General features: G+C 64.3%; 1 protein-coding gene across 1 annotated transcript; it reads right to left on the bottom strand.

Moving 5' to 3' along the window:
• Positions 1–2,267: 2,267 nt before the first annotated feature.
• Positions 2,268–13,418, bottom strand: SPINT2 (serine peptidase inhibitor, Kunitz type 2). The gene is made up of 6 exons (XM_030546652.1): positions 13,319–13,418; positions 6,534–6,704; positions 6,010–6,069; positions 4,074–4,244; positions 3,799–3,840; positions 2,268–3,479 (listed from the first exon to the last, which is right to left on the bottom strand). Exons 1-6 carry the CDS (start codon positions 13,416–13,418, stop codon positions 3,313–3,315), a joined length of 711 nt encoding a protein of 236 aa, XP_030402512.1. The 3' UTR covers positions 2,268–3,312.
• Between the last annotated feature and the right edge of the window lie 3,063 nt (positions 13,419–16,481).

Here is a 16,481-nt window from a genome sequence, read left to right as displayed (position 1 = left end):
GGCCTAGGAACAGCCCTGAGCCAGTAGGCACAGCAGGGGCCCCAGCCCAGCTCTCGTTAGTGGGACCCCCAGCTGGGCCCATTCCCCTGCCTGGCAGAGACGATCCTTGTTGGGCCCTGTGCCAAGCGCTAAGCCGAGGCGGGTGGCGGAGCTGGGTGCTTCTGGGGGGAGGCCTAGGGCTGTGTCCAGGGCTGCACAGCCGGGGGGGGGTGGGCACATATTGCCCACAGGCCAGCTAACAGCGGCAGGGCTGGGCCTGGGGCAGCGTGGCTGCAGGCTGGGCTCCGGGAGCGCAAGGGGCCAAACGTCTCTGATCCAGGCTTTGTCTCCTAGCAGCGCTGGGCCTGGCTGGCCGCCAACCTGCTCCCAGCACAGCGGCTGGGGAAGATGAGCACATGGCTGGTCCCCGGCCAGCTGGAGGACGCGAGGTCAGAGGTGGGGATCCCAGGGTAGGAGGCTCCTGCTGCCTCCCCCACCAGGCTCAGAACTCAGCCAGGCACCGTATTGAACCCTGGCCGGTGAGGGATCCATGTGTGCAGCTGGCAGAGCAAAGGGAGCCAGGGCATCAGGCCCTAGGACTTGTGCCCAGCTGCTGGAGCCCATCCCCACCCCACACTCGGAGGGACAAAGGCACCACTAGTGCTGCAGGCCATGCAGGCCTCCAGTGATTCTGCCCCCTGCCCCGGGGCTAATGTGGAGCTAGCTGCTGGGGGAGGCACAAAGCCATTAACCAGCCCCTCTGTGGGGGTACAGGCCACTGTGCTGGGTCCTGCACGGTTAGAGCAGCCTTGGGGCTGCTCTCAGTTCTGCTCTAGCTGAGGAGAGGACACGGCCGTGCAGTGCAGCCTGGACACCTCCATGAGCCAGGGGCTCCTATGTAAATAAACAGCTTCAGCAGCAGCTTGTTTCCATTTTATACTAAACTCTCCTCCCCCCACCCTGGGGCAGCCCCACCCCCTGCTCTGCCTTGAATGGACACTGGAGAGGCCCCCCCTTCCCTCAGCCATGCAGCAGCCCCCGGCCTGCCAGGGACCTGCTCCGGGCTTTAGTCTGGCACAGCCTGGAGCCCTGCTGAGACAGACTGGACAGGGCCACGGACTGCGACCACAGGGCCCAGCTGCCTCAGTCCCTGGTCTCTTCCAGCACCGCTCCAGGGGCCACGAGATCTCTGGCTTCGCCCAGGGGCCCCTGCCCACAGCTGCAGCTAAAGGGGCCAGGTCTGGGGCTGGCTTAGGTCGGTGCCTGGCTCTGCTTGGCTTGGGCTGCATGTGTCTCTTAGCAGCTGGCTCTGCCCTCCAGCCCAGCAGCTTGGGGGCCAGTAGCCTGCAGCCACATGGACAGGGTGGGCTGGCACTGCTCACGGGGCTGATCTCCCAGCGCTGCATTTCGCTGCACCCGCATGGGGTGTCCCTCCCCCCCCCCCCACCCCAGCATTGGCACTGCCACTCAGCCTGGGCAGGGAGACAACACAGGCAAGACTTGGCCCCAGCGCTATGGGGTAGGGAGAGCTGCTCCCACCTTGGGGGGGTTAGCTCTCCTGTGGACTCAGCTTCTCCACCGAAGCGCTACAGCAGGCGTAGACCTGCCCTGAGCACCACTCACAGGTGTTGGGGTACGGGCAGGCCCCACCTGGAGGAGGCACAGGAAAGGAACCGTTTCCTTTTTTCCTTTATTCAAAGAAATCTCAGTGTAAAAAACAAATTTAACAGCTAGCCCAGCCGAGTGCCCAACTCCGCCCCTTGCACTCGGGCGAGCTCCACATCCCGCCCTCTAAAACAACCCTGCTAGCGACACCCATGATGTGGGGCTCAGACATTAGACCCCCCAACAGCGCTGGGAACAAGCCCAGGTGCTGGCTGGTGTCAGACACTGAGCAGAGGTGGAGCTGGAAGGCGGGGAGTGAGCATCCCCCCCCGCCCCAACTCTGAGGACACAGCAAAGGAGAGACTTAGCCAGACAGGTTCCGGTTTCCTGGTGTGTTTCAATGAGGTTTATGCCATGGAAAGGCATTGGAGTGTGGGCTGAACCCAGCTCCAGTTCATACTGGCCACCGGCGCAGCCTGCAGGCCAGAACTGCCCTGCTCAACCACGGACCAGGAGCACTGCTCTGCAGGGGCAGCGTCGCTGGGATCCCTGGCCTGGGCCACGAGCACTGCTCTGCAAGGGATCCCCAGCAGGAACCAGGAGCACTGCTCCACAAGGGCAGCATCGCTGGGATCCCCGGCCTGGGCCAGGAGCACCGCTCTGCAGGGATGGGGCAGCGTGACTGGGAGAACCGCTCCACAGGGGCAGCATCGCTGGGATCCCCGGCCTGGGCCAGGAGCACCGCTCTGCAGGGATGGGGCAGCGTGACTGGGATCCCTGGCCTGGGCCAGGAGCACTGCTCTGCAGGGATGGGGCAGCTCAGACACGTGGTAGGAATGGGGGGGGAAAGGGGGAAATATACCCCCAAGGAAGCCAGGGCCCAGGCAGCACTGGACCCCTCCAGCACAGGAGCTCCCTGTCCCCAGGGCATTACGCCAGGTTACGGGGCCAGGGTTTAGGTCACTCACCCTAGCTGCAGCCACGGTGCTGCCACTGCAATCCCCAGGTGCCAGGAAGTTACAGCCAGCATGGCACCATATCCATGCGCAGTGGGGGGCAGGAGCCACTGCTACCCTCTAGGTGCCTTGGGGTCCCCCAGGCAGAGCAGTTGGGGGCAGGGCAGGCTGCTCACAGAATTCCAGACCCACTGCCTGTGGGGCTAACAGCTCCCCCCTCCCCCCCATCACAGGCATTTATACCTGACACCGCCTACCGGGGACATCCTGCTACCAAGTCCCCGAGCAGCCCCACAGGGCAGGACCCCCAGCAGCCGCTCTGCGCTCTAGGGAAGGGGGCCCCGCAGGCAGGCACAGGCAGCATGCGGCCGGCACTCCTGGGGATCTGGCTATTTAAATCTCCTCCCACCCCCCGATTATAAAGGCTTGTTAAGCAGAGGAACAGCACCAGATGCCCCTGAGCCTCAGCAAGGCCCTGCTGGCTGCAGCTGGGGTGGGCAGGTGTCTGAGACCCCAGGCGGCTGCCACTAGCAGGTTTCACACTAATTATTCTGGTAAAAAAAAGTTTAAAAAAATGGAAGCAAGCCCCCGAGAAAGAGGCCTGGGTGCAGCGAAGGCCCCGCCTGTGTGGCTGGGCCACAAACACAGCAGTTGCTGGTGCAGGGAGTTTATGACCCAGGGATATTCCTACACAGCCGGCTCCAGTCACTCTGCTGTGCACACGGGCGAGGCCCAGTGGAGCAGGGGCAGCCCACAGGCCGGCCGCCCGGCCTCACAGCGTGTAGGTGTTGCTCATCAGATACTCCTTGTCGTCCAGCGGGCTCCAGGGCACGCTCAGGGACAGCTCCTGGCTCCTCCTGCACAGCCAGACGAAGAAGACAACCACAGAGCCCAGCAGGACAGCAACGAGGATGGCCAGCAGCACGGCCAGGGCCACCACTGTGGGGAGAAGAGGGCCAGGTGAGCCGCAGGATTCGGAGCCTGGGGCGAGTCCCGAGCAGGCAGAGCCAGGAACAGGCAGCAGCTTCTGAGTGCAGACTCCTGCTCTGTGTTCGTGGCCCCCAACCCCTCCCGGCACAGCCCAAGCGGAGCAGCAGGGGCCCCAAGGAGAGGGGAGATCCCAGCTGGAACCAGGGCACAGCTCTGCCCATGTCCCCACCCGCAGGCCTGGGATGAGCCTAACCCGGCCACAGCCAGCTTGCTGGCCAAGGGGATCCCACCCAGACCACGTGGCAGACAGGGCTGGAGTGCCGCTTACCTCTGCTGGAGTGAACGCCCGGCTCGGGCCCCTCAGCACTCCCTGCAGGAGGGAAAAGCGAGTTGAGATGGGCTGCACCCTAGATGGCCCCTTCCCTGCCTGCCCCCCACCGTCAGCGGCCAGCCGAGGGCCTAGCCCAGTGCCCCACGCGAACAGCAACCCCCAGGGCCGTGCCAGCCAATCCAGAGCTCCGCCAGCCAGCCTGCCCCCCCCAAACCCTGCCTCATGCCGGGGAGCCGCCCCTGCCTCACGGGGGGCACCGAGCAGCTCCTCACCTGTGGCCCCGCTGCACTGGCGCAGACACAGCTCCTCCCGCAGGTAGTTGTTCTTGTTGCCCTTGCAGCCCCCATAGGTGAACTGCTTGCAGGCCCTGGCGGCCGGGTCGTAGTACCAGCGAGGGAAGGCAGCGCGGCAGGGGCCGGTCAGGCGGGGCGCAGTACAGGGCTCTGGGGGCGACAGGTCAGCACATCAACGCAGGGACTTGGCTTCCCACTCCCTGCCCCACAGCGCCAGCTCGGCCTGGGGCGGCCTTACCAGGAGGCGCCCAGAGAGGCCAATTACTCAGCCTGCTTCCCCCCTGCGCAAGGAGCACCTCCCTGGTCAGTCAGCTCAGCCTGGACAGAGGTCGCCCAGGGACTGTCCCGTGCCCCTAGCACGCAGCATCCGGGCATTAGGAGGTGCAGGCCCGGGCCCTGGAGGCCAGCACTGACCCGAGCACCTGGCCAGACACTCTGCCTCACTCCGGTTGCCTCTGCAGCCCCCGTAGATGAACTGGTGGCAGGTTTTCGTCTCCGCGTCGAACCACCAGCGCAGGAAGGAGGCGCGACAGGCCGGCAGCAGCTTTGGCCAGGCAGTGTTCTGGGCACACACAGGGCGAGGGAGCAGCGTTAAGCCATCGCCTGGAGTGGGGGGGCATGGTTATCCCCCGGAGTTCAGGGGACCCCCAGCAGCACATGCTGTCTGGGACAGCTGCCCCCAGCAGGACCCGGCTAAGTTCAGGCCTAGGTCAGCGGCTGCAGCCAGCGTCTGTCCTGGCACTGCAGAAGTGCAGCAGACAGATGGCAGCAGCAGAGACGAGGGGCTGCATCCAACGCCCCTCGGATCTACCTGCGAGTCGCCGCTCAGCGCGGGGGCAGCCTGGCCAGTTCCCTGGACACCCGGCATGTGTCTGCGGGGACCGGGCCCATGGGGCAGATGAGCCTCCCCAGAGCCGTGGAGAAACATCACCTTATAGGTGAAAGTGGTGTTGGCAGGTTGGACACGCCTGGCGGGCTCCTCTGTGACGGGGGGGGGGAGAAGAGAACGGGCACGTCGGGGGGGTCCGGCCCAGCCCCTTGCAGCAGCCAGTCCAACACCCAGAGCTGCCGCAGAACCAGCTCCAGCTCCCTTCGAGCCCTGCAGCCCCTTTCATGGCCACCGCCCCCGTTCTGCAGACTCGCGCCAGGGCACAGGGAGTCTCAGGCCCTAGCCAATGCCCTAAGCGCTGCCCACGCGCCCCACCTCAGGAGAGGCACTGGGGCGGCTTTAATGCCCCCACTCCACCCCAGAGCACTGGGCAGATGCTGCGGAGCTGCGCCGGCCACACAGGAGCAGCTCGGGGCCGATGGCTGCCGTTACCGATTCTTCTCCAGGAATACCTGGCTGCTTCCAGACTCAGGTGGGGTCGGTCCTGCCCTGGGAGCAGCCCAGGCTGCGTCCCAGGGCACGAGGCAGCCCCCGGGGGAGGAGAGGTCAATGACCCCGGCCTGAGCATTCTCCCCACCTCAGGGGGCAGGAAAAAAGCCAGAGGGGGCTGAGGGGCTCCAGATCTGACACACAGACCCGTGCTCTCGAGGGGATGGGAAGCGGGGGGCCAGGAGGAACAGCAGCTGACGGTCACTGGGAAGGGAGGGTCGGGCCGGCACCATCAGTGCCCAGTCGGCTAAGGGGAACGTCGGCTCTGAACAGGCTGCGGGGCTCACCAGGGCTGGGCCGCAGTCAGCAGGGTGCTGAGCAATCCCCCGTCAGATGTTCCGGGTTCACCAGGAGGTCACCTTGCTGGTAGCTGCTTATCTCCGCATGGGAAAGGCGCCGGCCCCAGCAAGGAGCCACACGGCACGTCAGGGCTGGGAGAGCCCCGGGGGGGGAGGGGAGGGGAGCAGGATTGGTCCCAAAAGATCACAGTAACACCCCCACCCCCACCCCCGGAAGGCAGTCCCCCCCCATGCTCACCATCTGCGCTCTGCACTACACTCTGGCTGGCCTGCGGAATCTCATTCGAGTTCTCCCCATCTGGAAATCAAGGGGGTTGACGTCAGACCCGCCCTGCGAGTGAAACACGCAAGCCAAGCATTTCCCCCACGCTAGAGGAGACAGCGTCAGTGCCACTGGCTGTTGGCACTGCACCCGGAGATCTGTTGCCTCGCAGCCCGGCTTGGGCTCCCCTGCAGCCAGGTGCTCTCTGAGCCAGGACAGATTATTGTCCGTTCCACAGACTCCGAGGCCCAGCCCAGCCCAGCCCCACTGGGCCTCTGAGCGGCTCAGGGGTGAGAGATGTTTCTTCCCTAGTCCTGATCTGCTCCTGCTTGGTCCCTGCCTTAATGCTCCCTGTCTGGCAGCCGCGTGCCATGCCCAAGCAGCCGAAGGAAGAGGGCCAGGCACCCCACAGCTCCCTAGACCTTCCGCCAAGCTACGCGGCAGCCAGGCCACACGAGGTCGCAGCCCAAAACAACAGCAGGACCCCCCTGCTCCCTCACCTGTGGCCACGGCGCACGTCACCCGGCACTCGTCCTCTACCAAGAAGTTATTGAGATTGGCCCCACAGCCGCCATAGGTGAAACGCTGGCACGTCCGGCTCGTGGCGTTGTACCACCAGCGCGGGAAGGAGGCCCGGCATCTGCCCACCACCTTGGGCAAGAGGCAACGTTCTGGAGACCGAAGCAGAGGCATCTTATCAACAACAAGCTGATGTTTCTAGGTGCTGCAGAAACTGAACCCAGAGAGGCCCTGACCCCAGCACCGACAGGGCAATCTCGGCAAACAGCTGGTCAGCGTGGCAGCCCCGCGCTCTCAGCACACCCGGGGTGATGAAGTGGCGCTGCCTACAGGGAGCTCCTCCCAGGCACGAGGGGCCGGCCGGGAGAAAGCCCAAAGCGGCAGTTCAGCAAAGAGGACGCTGCTCGAATGGGGCTTTCCCCTCAGCAGCCACTGCAGAGCCAGCGCTGCTCAGAACTGCTCCCACCCCTGGAGCAGCGGTTCTCAAGCTGTGGGTCAGGACCCAGGTTTAATGGGGTCGCCAGGGCTGGCGTTACACTTGCTGGGGCCCAGGGCCAAAGCCCTGGATGTCTGGGCTCAGGTTAGACGCTGAGCCCCTTGGCTCTGATCCCCCCGCCCAGGGCAGTGAGGTTCTGCCCCCCCAGCCCAAGGCTGAGGCTTCAGTCTCCCCTCCTGGGGCCAGGGGGTTATTTTCATTGTCCAAAGGGGGTTGCGGTGCCAGGACATTTGAGAACCCTGCGCTAGAGCGAAGTGAGTGCTGGCCGTTGGGGCCAGCAAATTGTTAGCGACTGCCTGGGATGGCAGGCCGAGAACGGGGCCGGAGCTGCCGCGTTTCAGCCCACGTCGCTCCGCAGGGTGGAGTGCAGCTGTGGGCCCAGGGCTATGATGTGCCAAGGACCCCAGCTCTCCAGGGCTGCCCCCAGGCTCTCTGTTGTTTTCAGAACATTTCTTGCAAAGCAGTTTGTAAATTAAACACCCCAAGTGCTTCCTGGTTCCACACTCCGGTTTCAGCCTGTGGTTGGTAAACAGGGATTTAGCAAAGGCCTGGCAGGAGGCCCAGGGGAGAGCAGAAAAAGCGAAACCAGGTCTCGTCCGTTTCCCTCCCCTGGGGCCAGGACTAGATTAACTCGCACCCCAAGCCCCATCGTGCTCTGGGGAGCCGAAGAGCCTGCATGCAGCTGGAGGAGCGTTGCCTGGAAATCTCAACCCCCTCCCAAACTAGCAGCTGTGCTTTCCAGACAAGAAAAGCAGAAGGGCAGCCCCAGGGTCACGCCACAGGGCTGGGGGGCAAGCAGCCCACAAGCCAGCTCCCCGCACGTTCGCCTTGCTTGGGACGGAGCACAGGGGTGTCAGACCCCCAGCAATCCTGCCACAGCCAGGCCCCTCCCACCTGGACAGAGCATTGCACTATCCCAGCTCCAGCCCCCGCGCCAGGGGCTGCACACTCAGAGGGCTCGGGAACAGCCCTGAGCTACGCAGTTGCAAACCTGACCAGCTTTCTCCAGCAGAGCAGCAACCCCCAGGAGGCTTGAGGTCCTGGCCTGTTTACACTGCACTCCTCCCCAAGAGGCAGGAAGGCTGCCAGCCTCTGCATTCCCAGAAAACCCCCTCCCTTGGCTCTGGGTAAATCAGCCCTCACTTCCACATGCTAAGTCTGCTCTTCTCCCCGCCCAAGGCTCCACCTGCTCCCTAAAAAGGCCAGGCGCCCCACAGAGCAGTTTGTTTTAACCCCTTCCGGCTCGAGCACCATAAAGGAGCAAAGACTCAGGCCCAGCCCCCCTCTGCCACCCCAAGACTCCTTTACAAGGCAGGTAACAATGACACAAGTCTGTGCCCAGCCCCTCAGCCAGTGTCCCTGGCCCCATGGGACTGGGAGGAGTTAGAAAACAAAGGGATCAAAGCAGCTTCCCATGCCAGTCAGACAAGCCCAGCCTGTAATGCAGCTCCCAGGGCAGGGGGCCCATGTGCCAGCCCTTCCCTTCGGCTGGCTGATCAGGGAGCCGGGGAGGGGAGGGAGCTGTGGGAAGTTCCACCTTCAGGTTCAGAAGGCTCGAGCCCCCCCCAGCACTTCCAGGGCTGCGGTGCCAGCAGGGCAGCTGGAGCCCCCCCTGAACACCGGAGCACCCGTTCCTGGCCAGGGCCTTCGGTGACATCACCCAGAACAGGCTGGACCGGCTCTGCCACCCCCAGTTTCACTCTGGCTCACACCCCTGGGCTGTGGCTGTGCAGCAAGACACAATAACCATTGTTTACACTGGGGTAGCGCCTCGGAGCCTCACTCCCAGTCCAGGGCCCCCCGAACCCACAGACACCCCCTGCCCCAAAGCAGTCCCCTCCCAGGGGCCTGACCCAACCCAGTGGCCTCAATGGCTTGCCGGCTCAGCCCTCCTCCCTGTCCCACTGCAGCTCAGTGGGAGCCAGGCCGCACGGGAAAGCCCCAGATCCCTGCTCTCCTTGGCCCCGATCTCAGCAAGGGAACGTGGTGACACTGTGCTCCTTGGTGGCGCTAATGGCAGGATCAGGACCTTCGACTGAAGCTGCCAAGGGCTGGGGTTTGTTTGGAAATGCTCGGCAGGCTTTTCAATGCACCAGAGCTCACTAGGCTCGTGTCCCCGGCACACGCCACCCACTGCAGGCAGGCAGGACCTGACCCAGGCGCACACACTCCTGTACTTCCCGCTGCCAGCAGGACTCCTGGCTCCTCTAGACAGCCCCCAGTTCCTCCCCTTCCCTGGGAGCAGAGGGAGGCCTCGAGAGAGGAGCTATGATTCACTGGGGGGGGGGGGGGGGACTGTGAACCTGTTTGCTCTGGATCCCATTCGCTGAGGTTTTTGTTCTATAATCCCAGACACGTAGGTCCTGAGAGCGGAAGTTCTGAGCCACAGTCAGACTGTGACCTCATTGGGCCAGGAACTGTCGCCCTGTGACCCACTCGTGTGGGCAGTGGCCTGGGGCGATTGCAAAGAACAACTCTGTTCCCATCAGAGGCCACCCCAGCGCGCCTGGCCAAGTTTAAACACAAGCTGCTTCCTCGCTGCCAACAGAGGCGGGTATTGGAGTGAGTATTTCCCTGCCGGAGTTCCCATGTCTCCACTATACCCCTCCCTGCCCCCGGCCCGGGCAGCAATAGAGACATCCCAGCCAGCAGGTAGTTACCACCTTGCTGTGACCCCGGCCAGGCACACGCCCGCCCTCCCCAGACAGGCCTTTGTGGTTTGAGAGCAGCAGTTCAGCAGGGCAGGTTCACATCCGCCTCGTGAGTCACGGCAGGCTCATTCCCGCGCCTGGCACAGGCACCGCTGACGAGCCAGGGGTTGGGGGGGGGTCAAACACGAAGCTCCAGAGACTCGTGGAGCTGCCAGCCCCTAGGCACCTTTTCCACTGCCCTGAGCCTCGGGCAGGGCAGGCGTTTAACCCACTGCAGAGCAGGCCTAAAGCAGCCGTGTCAGAACGGCAGAATTTCGACAGCACAAGGAGACTCAGACTCCCTGAGTTTCTCTGCCTCAAGGCCAGAGATGGAGCCGCCTTGGCCTGGAGAAACATGGGAAATAACCCCTGAGCCACGGCCGGGAGGAGAGCCCTGCGCGGGGCACAGAACAGCACTTGGGAAGGGTTTGGAGATGCAGCTGCTGCAGGAGAGTCTCCTGCTCTGTGTTCGCACAGCCCCTCGCACGCCCGGCCCCGTTCGCACACACGGTCCCGTTCATACGGCCCCTCGCACACATGGTCCCATTCGCACAGCCAGCCCCGTCTGGAAAGCCTCTCACACACCCGGCCCTTAGATGCTCCCCCATAACAGATGAGATTAACAATGTTTTAAACAGCCCTTTGAGTGCAGGAGGGTGACTGGCTCCCACCCCACGTGTGTGAATTCGGCATCCCACAGACTCCACGTGTCCAGTAACAAAGACACCCCTTGTGATGCTCTCGCACTTCGGCCTCACGAGAACCCCACTGAATTGACAGGTCCCAAGTCTCCGGAACACACGGCCTCACTGCAGGGCAAGTCCTTTCATCTTTGCCGTCCCCCAGTTTTAGCTCTGGGGAGCCATCGCATTCCCGGGACCCCTGTGTCTCTGCACATTGCACCCTCCAAACAGACTTCTCTACAGGGGGAAACTGATGCCACTTGTATCGATTTAAAAGCCAAGTCAGTTAAACAGTGCAAATCTGTGTGGGTACTCGGGTTTCCTCTCGCTGGCGGGAACAGGCTCTTCTTCAACCCAAAGCAGAGCAGCCACCCTGAGGGCTGTACCGGGTTTTTAACTCACCACTGGTTACTCTGGTGCAGGGGAGCTCACCACAGCAAGTGTCCTTGAGAGGCCGGGGCCCTCAGAGCAGCCTGCGCTCACCAGGAAGTTGTTTTGTTGATAAGGTGGATGTGGGGTGGGGAGAGGAAGCTGCAGAAAGCTCCCTGCTCTGAGGCCAGTGACCTTCCATCGGCTCAGACTCAGAGCAGGAGGGCAGTGGAGCCATCTTTACACCAGGGAAATAGCAGTGACTCCGGCACCCTCTTCTCCCGTTAGCCACGGTTCTGCCCCAGGGTCTGCGCTGCTCACTTCCCCTGCAGCCTGGGCCTTGGCTCCCCCCATGGTGAGCTGCCAGGGGCTGCCCTTAGCCAGATGCGATGGCCCAGGTTACCTGGTCCTGGCTGCAAGAGCCACGCCATCATCCCTCTCTCTCCAGCCCCTGTAACAACTAGACTTTGCTGCAAGTTCTGGTGTGTGTGTGTGTGTCTGTGTGTCTGTGTGTGGTCACCAAGGGAGCTCTGTGCCCAGGACATGGTTCCTGACAACTGTAAGCCACTGGCACTCAACCTTTCCAGACTCCTGTCCTCCTTTCAGGGGGCTGATTTGTCTTGCGTACCCCAAGTTTCACTGCACTTAACTATTTGCTTACAAAATACAGAAGTGTCACCGCACAGTAGCACTGAACAATTGCTGGCTCTTTCACTTTTACCATACAATAAATCGCTGGACTATGAATATGGCACTGGCATGTCATGGCTAGAACACAGAGCAGTGTCAACAAGTCAGTGTGTGACATTTCAGTGTGACAGACCTCATGAGGCTTTGTAAAACCAGGCCACTATCTAGACAAGCGGATGTGCCCCGTGGAAGGTCTCTGCATACCCCCACAGGTAAGCACACCCCTGGCTGAGCACCGCTGTAACTCATGCCAGCTACAGGGGAGGACAGGCGCTCTCCTACTGAAACCTGATTCCATCCGCCCCAGGGACGAGCATGCCCATTTCTAGAGCCCCTGCCCCAGGAACGGGCAGCCCAGAGATATGGTGGGTGAGGCCATATCTGTTACCAGCTCGGCTGTCACCAGCAGCAGCTGGTGCAATAACATGACCTCACCCACTGTCTCTCCAACATCCTGGGACCCACAGGCTACACCACCACTGCATAACACAGTGGATACTCGGCCTAGTGGTGCAGGCACAGGGCGCGGGGGACAGGACTCCTGGGTTTAGGTCCCACCTTAGGGACAGGAGACCAGCTCTTTGGGGCAGGTGGCACCTTTTTGTTGTTTGTACAGCCCCTAGCACAGTGGGATCCCAGCCCATGGGCGGGACAGCGAAGGAAAGAGCTTTCAGACCCTCCGCACACAGTGTAAAAGCCAGGGCAAACCATTAAACCCCAGTGAGGTGCAGCCACTTCTGGGGTGAGAGGCCAGCAGGCAGATACACTAGAGTAAACACTCTGCCAGTGCCCTGGGATTCGGCGCCTCCCCCACCCCCCATCGAGTCACACACACACACACACACACACACCCATCTGACTGCACAGCAACAGGGAACATCCACCACCTGCCAGGAGGTTTCTCCAGGAAGTCTCACTAAGCCGGGGTGGGATGGGCTGGCTGGTGTGTAAAACCCCCACCCAGTCTCAACACTGGCTCCCTTTTGCTGGAGACCCCAGGCGGCCCCCCCCGGGGGGGGAGGGAGGTCCCTGGCAGAGCCCGGCCCTGACGTACATTGAACAGGTGTTAAAGACCCAGCAGCAGAGTGAGGGACTGGGGGAGGGGAAGCGATCCACACCCCTGGCTATCGAGCCCCTGCCCCAGGGCTTGGGATCCTGCAGGCCGCCAGGGCAGCAACTGGGGTCACTCGCCGCCCCCCCATCACAGACCCACCCTGCACCCCACAGACATGGGGAGTCAGTGAGCGATGCCCCTTTCAGCCTACACCCCTAGCCCCCCCCAGCGCTCACCCCCACATCCTCCCCACAGGCCCCCAGCAAGTCCCTCACATGCCCCCACATTTCTAACACCCCCCCACAAGGTTTGCCAGGTTCCCCAAGCGCAGCCCCCACGTCCCTTCTCACACTGCCCGCACCCCAACCCCCGTGCACAGCTGTTCTCCCAGCTCCACCCCCCAGCCCCCCAACTCCACCCCCCCCACACCTCCAACTGTCCGGCCAACCCCCAATTGTCCTTCCAGCCCCCCAACTCCACCCCCCCAGTGTCCGGCCAGGCCCCCTCCCACCAGCTCACCTCCCAGCCCCCCAACTCCACCCCCCCCAGTGTCCGGCCAGGCCCCCTCCCACCAGCTCACCTCCCAGCCCCCCAACTCCACCCCCCCCAGTGTCCGGCCAGGCCCCCTCCCACCAGCTCACCTCCCAGCCCCCCAACTCCACCCCCCCCAGTGTCCGGCCAGGCCCCCTCCCACCAGCTCACCTCCCAGCCCCCCAACTCCACCCCCCCCAGTGTCCGGCCAGGCCCCCTCCCACCAGCTCACCTCCCAGCCCCCCGGCCTTACCCTGCAGCAGCGGCGGCCCCCCCGACCCCTCGCGGCCCCGGGCCAAGGCGCCGAGCGCGGCGAGCAGCAGCAGCAGCAGCACCAGCCCCGCGCGTCCCATTCCCGCGAGCGGCTCCTGGCGACTGAGCCCGGCGCGCCCCTGGCCGCCGCGTCACACAGGTGAGCCCCGCCCCCCGCGCAGCGCGACCAATCCCCGCCGCCCCGCCCCGACGCGTCACGCAGGTGAGCTCCCGCCCCCCCAGCGAATACCCAATCGCAGCCCCCCACCTGGGATACGCCCCCTGCACGGGAAGGCCACGCCCACTCGTTTGCATAGGGGGCGGGCTCCCCTCCGCCCTTCGGGCCGCTTAGAGGCGGCTGCTCCCGGTCCGGGCGGGGGGGTCAGTGGGGCCCCGCGTGGGGCTGCAGCGGCCCCAGTTTGTGCCCAACCCCCCCCCCAACCCAGCGGGGGTCTGTGAAGGGAGACCCCCACCCGGGGGTCTGGGACCCACCCCCCGTTCTGCAACCAGCCCCCGAACTGCAGCCCCTCCCCAAAGCACGTCCTGAGGGGAAATGGGGTCTATGCCCCCCCGTGCTGGGGGCTGCAGGGGACCCACCACCCTGGGGTCTGGCAACCACCCCTCTGAACTGCCAGCCCCTCCCCAAAGCACGTCCTGAGGGGAAATGGGGTCTATGCCCCCCTGTGCTGGGGGTCTGGGACCCACCCCCCGTTCTGCAACCAGCCCCCGAACTGCAGCCCCTCCCCAAAGCACGTCCTGAGGGGAAATGGGGTCTATGCTCCCCTGTGCTGGGGGTCTGGGACCCACCCCCCGTTCTGCAATCAGCCCCCCGAACTGCAGCCCCTCCCCAAAGCACGTCCTGAGGGGAAATGGGGTCTATGCCCCCCCGTGCTGGGGGTCTGGGACCCACCCCCCGTTCTGCAACCAGCCCCCGAACTGCAGCCCCTCCCCAAAGCACGTCCTGAGGGGAAATGGGGTCTATGCCCCCCCGTGCTGGGGGCTGCAGGGAGACCCCCACCCTGGGGGTCTGGGACCCACCCCTCTGAACTCCAGCCCCTCCCCAAAGCACGTCCTGAGGGGAAATGGGGTCTATGCCCCCCCGTGCTGGGGGTCTGGGACCCACCCCCCGTTCTGCAACCAGCCCCCGAACTGCAGCCCCTCCCCAAAGCACGTCCTGAGGGGAAATGGGGTCTATGCTCCCCTGTGCTGGGGGTCTGGGACCCACCCCCCGTTCTGCAATCAGTCCCCGAACTGCAGCCCCTCCCCAAAGCACGTCCTGAGGGGAAATGGGGTCTATGCCCCCCCGTGCTGGGGGTCTGGGACCCACCCCCCGTTCTGCAACCAGCCCCCGAACTGCAGCCCCTCCCCAAAGCACGTCCTGAGGGGAAATGGGGTCTATGCCCCCCCGTGCTGGGGGTCTGGGACCCACCCCCCGTTCTGCAACCAGCCCCCGAACTGCAGCCCCTCCCCAAAGCACGTCCTGAGGGGAAATGGGGTCTATGCCCCCCCGTGCTGGGGGTCTGGGACCCACCCCCCGTTCTGCAACCAGTCCCCGAACTGCAGCCCCTCCCCAAAGCACGTCCTGAGGGGAAATGGGGTCTATGCCCCCCCGTGCTGGGGGTCTGGGACCCACCCCCCGTTCTGCAACCAGCCCCCGAACTGCAGCCCCTCCCCAAAGCACATCCTGAGGGGAAATGGGGTCTATGCCCCCCCGTGCTGGGGGTCTGGGACCCACCCCCCGTTCTGCAACCAGTCCCCCGAACTGCAGCCCCTCCCCAAAGCACGTCCTGAGGGGAAATGGGGTCTATGCCCCCCGTGCTGGGGGTCTGGGACCCACCCCCCGTTCTGCAACCAGTCCCTGAACTGCAGCCCCTCCCCAAAGCACGTCCTGAGGGGAAATGGGGTCTATGCCCCCCCGTGCTGGGGGTCTGGGACCCACCCCCCGTTCTGCAACCAGCCCCCGAACTGCAGCCCCTCCCCAAAGCACGTCCTGAGGGGAAATGGGGTCTATGCTCCCCTGTGCTGGGGGTCTGGGACCCACCCCCCGTTCTGCAACCAGTCCCCGAACTGCAGCCCCTCCACAAAGCACGTCCTGAGGGGAAATGGGGTCTATGCCCCCCCGTGCTGGGGGTCTGGGACCCACCCCCCGTTCTGCAACCAGCCCCCGAACTGCAGCCCCTCCCCAAAGCACGTCCTGAGGGGAAATGGGGTCTATGCCCCCCCGTGCTGGGGGTCTGGGACCCACCCCCCGTTCTGCAACCAGTCCCCGAACTGCAGCCCCTCCCCAAAGCACGTCCTGAGGGGAAATGGGGTCTATGCCCCCCCGTGCTGGGGGTCTGGGACCCACCCCCCGTTCTGCAACCAGCCCCCGAACTGCAGCCCCTCCCCAAAGCACGTCCTGAGGGGAAATGGGGTCTATGCCCCCCCGTGCTGGGGGTCTGGGACCCACCCCCCGTTCTGCAACCAGCCCCTGAACTGCAGCCCCTCCCCAAAGCACGTCCTGAGGGGAAATGGGGTCTATGCCCCCCCGTGCTGGGGGTCTGGGACCCACCCCCCGTTCTGCAACCAGTCCCTGAACTGCAGCCCCTCCCCAAAGCACGTCCTGAGGGGAAATGGGGTCTATGCCCCCCCGTGCTGGGGGTCTGGGACCCACCCCCCGTTCTGCAACCAGCCCCCGAACTCCAGCCCCTCCCCAAAGCACGTCCTGAGGGGAAATGGGGTCTATGCCCCCCCGTGCTGGGGGTCTGGGACCCACCCCCCGTTCTGCAACCAGCCCCCGAACTGCAGCCCCTCCCCAAAGCACGTCCTGAGGGGAAATGGGGTCTATGCTCCCCTGTGCTGGGGGCTGCAGGGGGCTCCCCACCCCAGGGGTCTGGGACCCACCCCCTGAACTCCAGCCCCTCTGCAAAGCACGTTCTGAGGGGAAATGGGGTCTATGCCCCCCCGCTCTGGGGGATACAGGGGGACCCCCACCCTGGGGGTCTGGGACCCAGCCCCCAAACTCCAGCCCCTCCCCAAAGCACGTCCTGAGGGGAAATGGGGTCTATGCCCCCCCATGCTGGGGGTCTGGGACCCACCCCCCGTTCTGCAACCAGCCCCCGAACTGCAGCCCCTCCCCAAAGCACGTCCTGAGGGGAAATGGGGTCTATGCTCCCCTGTGCTGG

Source organism: Gopherus evgoodei, unplaced genomic scaffold (genome assembly GCF_007399415.2).
Source record: "Gopherus evgoodei ecotype Sinaloan lineage unplaced genomic scaffold, rGopEvg1_v1.p scaffold_48_arrow_ctg1, whole genome shotgun sequence".
In the NCBI taxonomy this organism is placed as follows: Eukaryota; Metazoa; Chordata; order Testudines; family Testudinidae; genus Gopherus; species Gopherus evgoodei.
This window is presented reverse-complemented; position numbering and strand designations above follow the sequence as displayed.

What these genes read in the sequence shown, in the direction of transcription:
- SPINT2 (XM_030546652.1), bottom strand. Translation starts at nt 13,418, where the DNA reads ATGGGACGCGCGGGGCTGGTGCTGCTGCTGCTGCTGCTCGCCGCGCTC. An exon ending in GACGTGCGCCGTGGCCACAG is followed by an intron (nt 6,070 to 6,533) that starts GTGAGGGAGCAG and finishes CTTGATTTCCAG; the next exon opens with ATGGGGAGAACTCGAATGAG. An exon ending in TGTAGTGCAGAGCGCAGATG is followed by an intron (nt 4,245 to 6,009) that starts GTGAGCATGGGG and finishes TGTCGCCCCCAG; the next exon opens with AGCCCTGTACTGCGCCCCGC.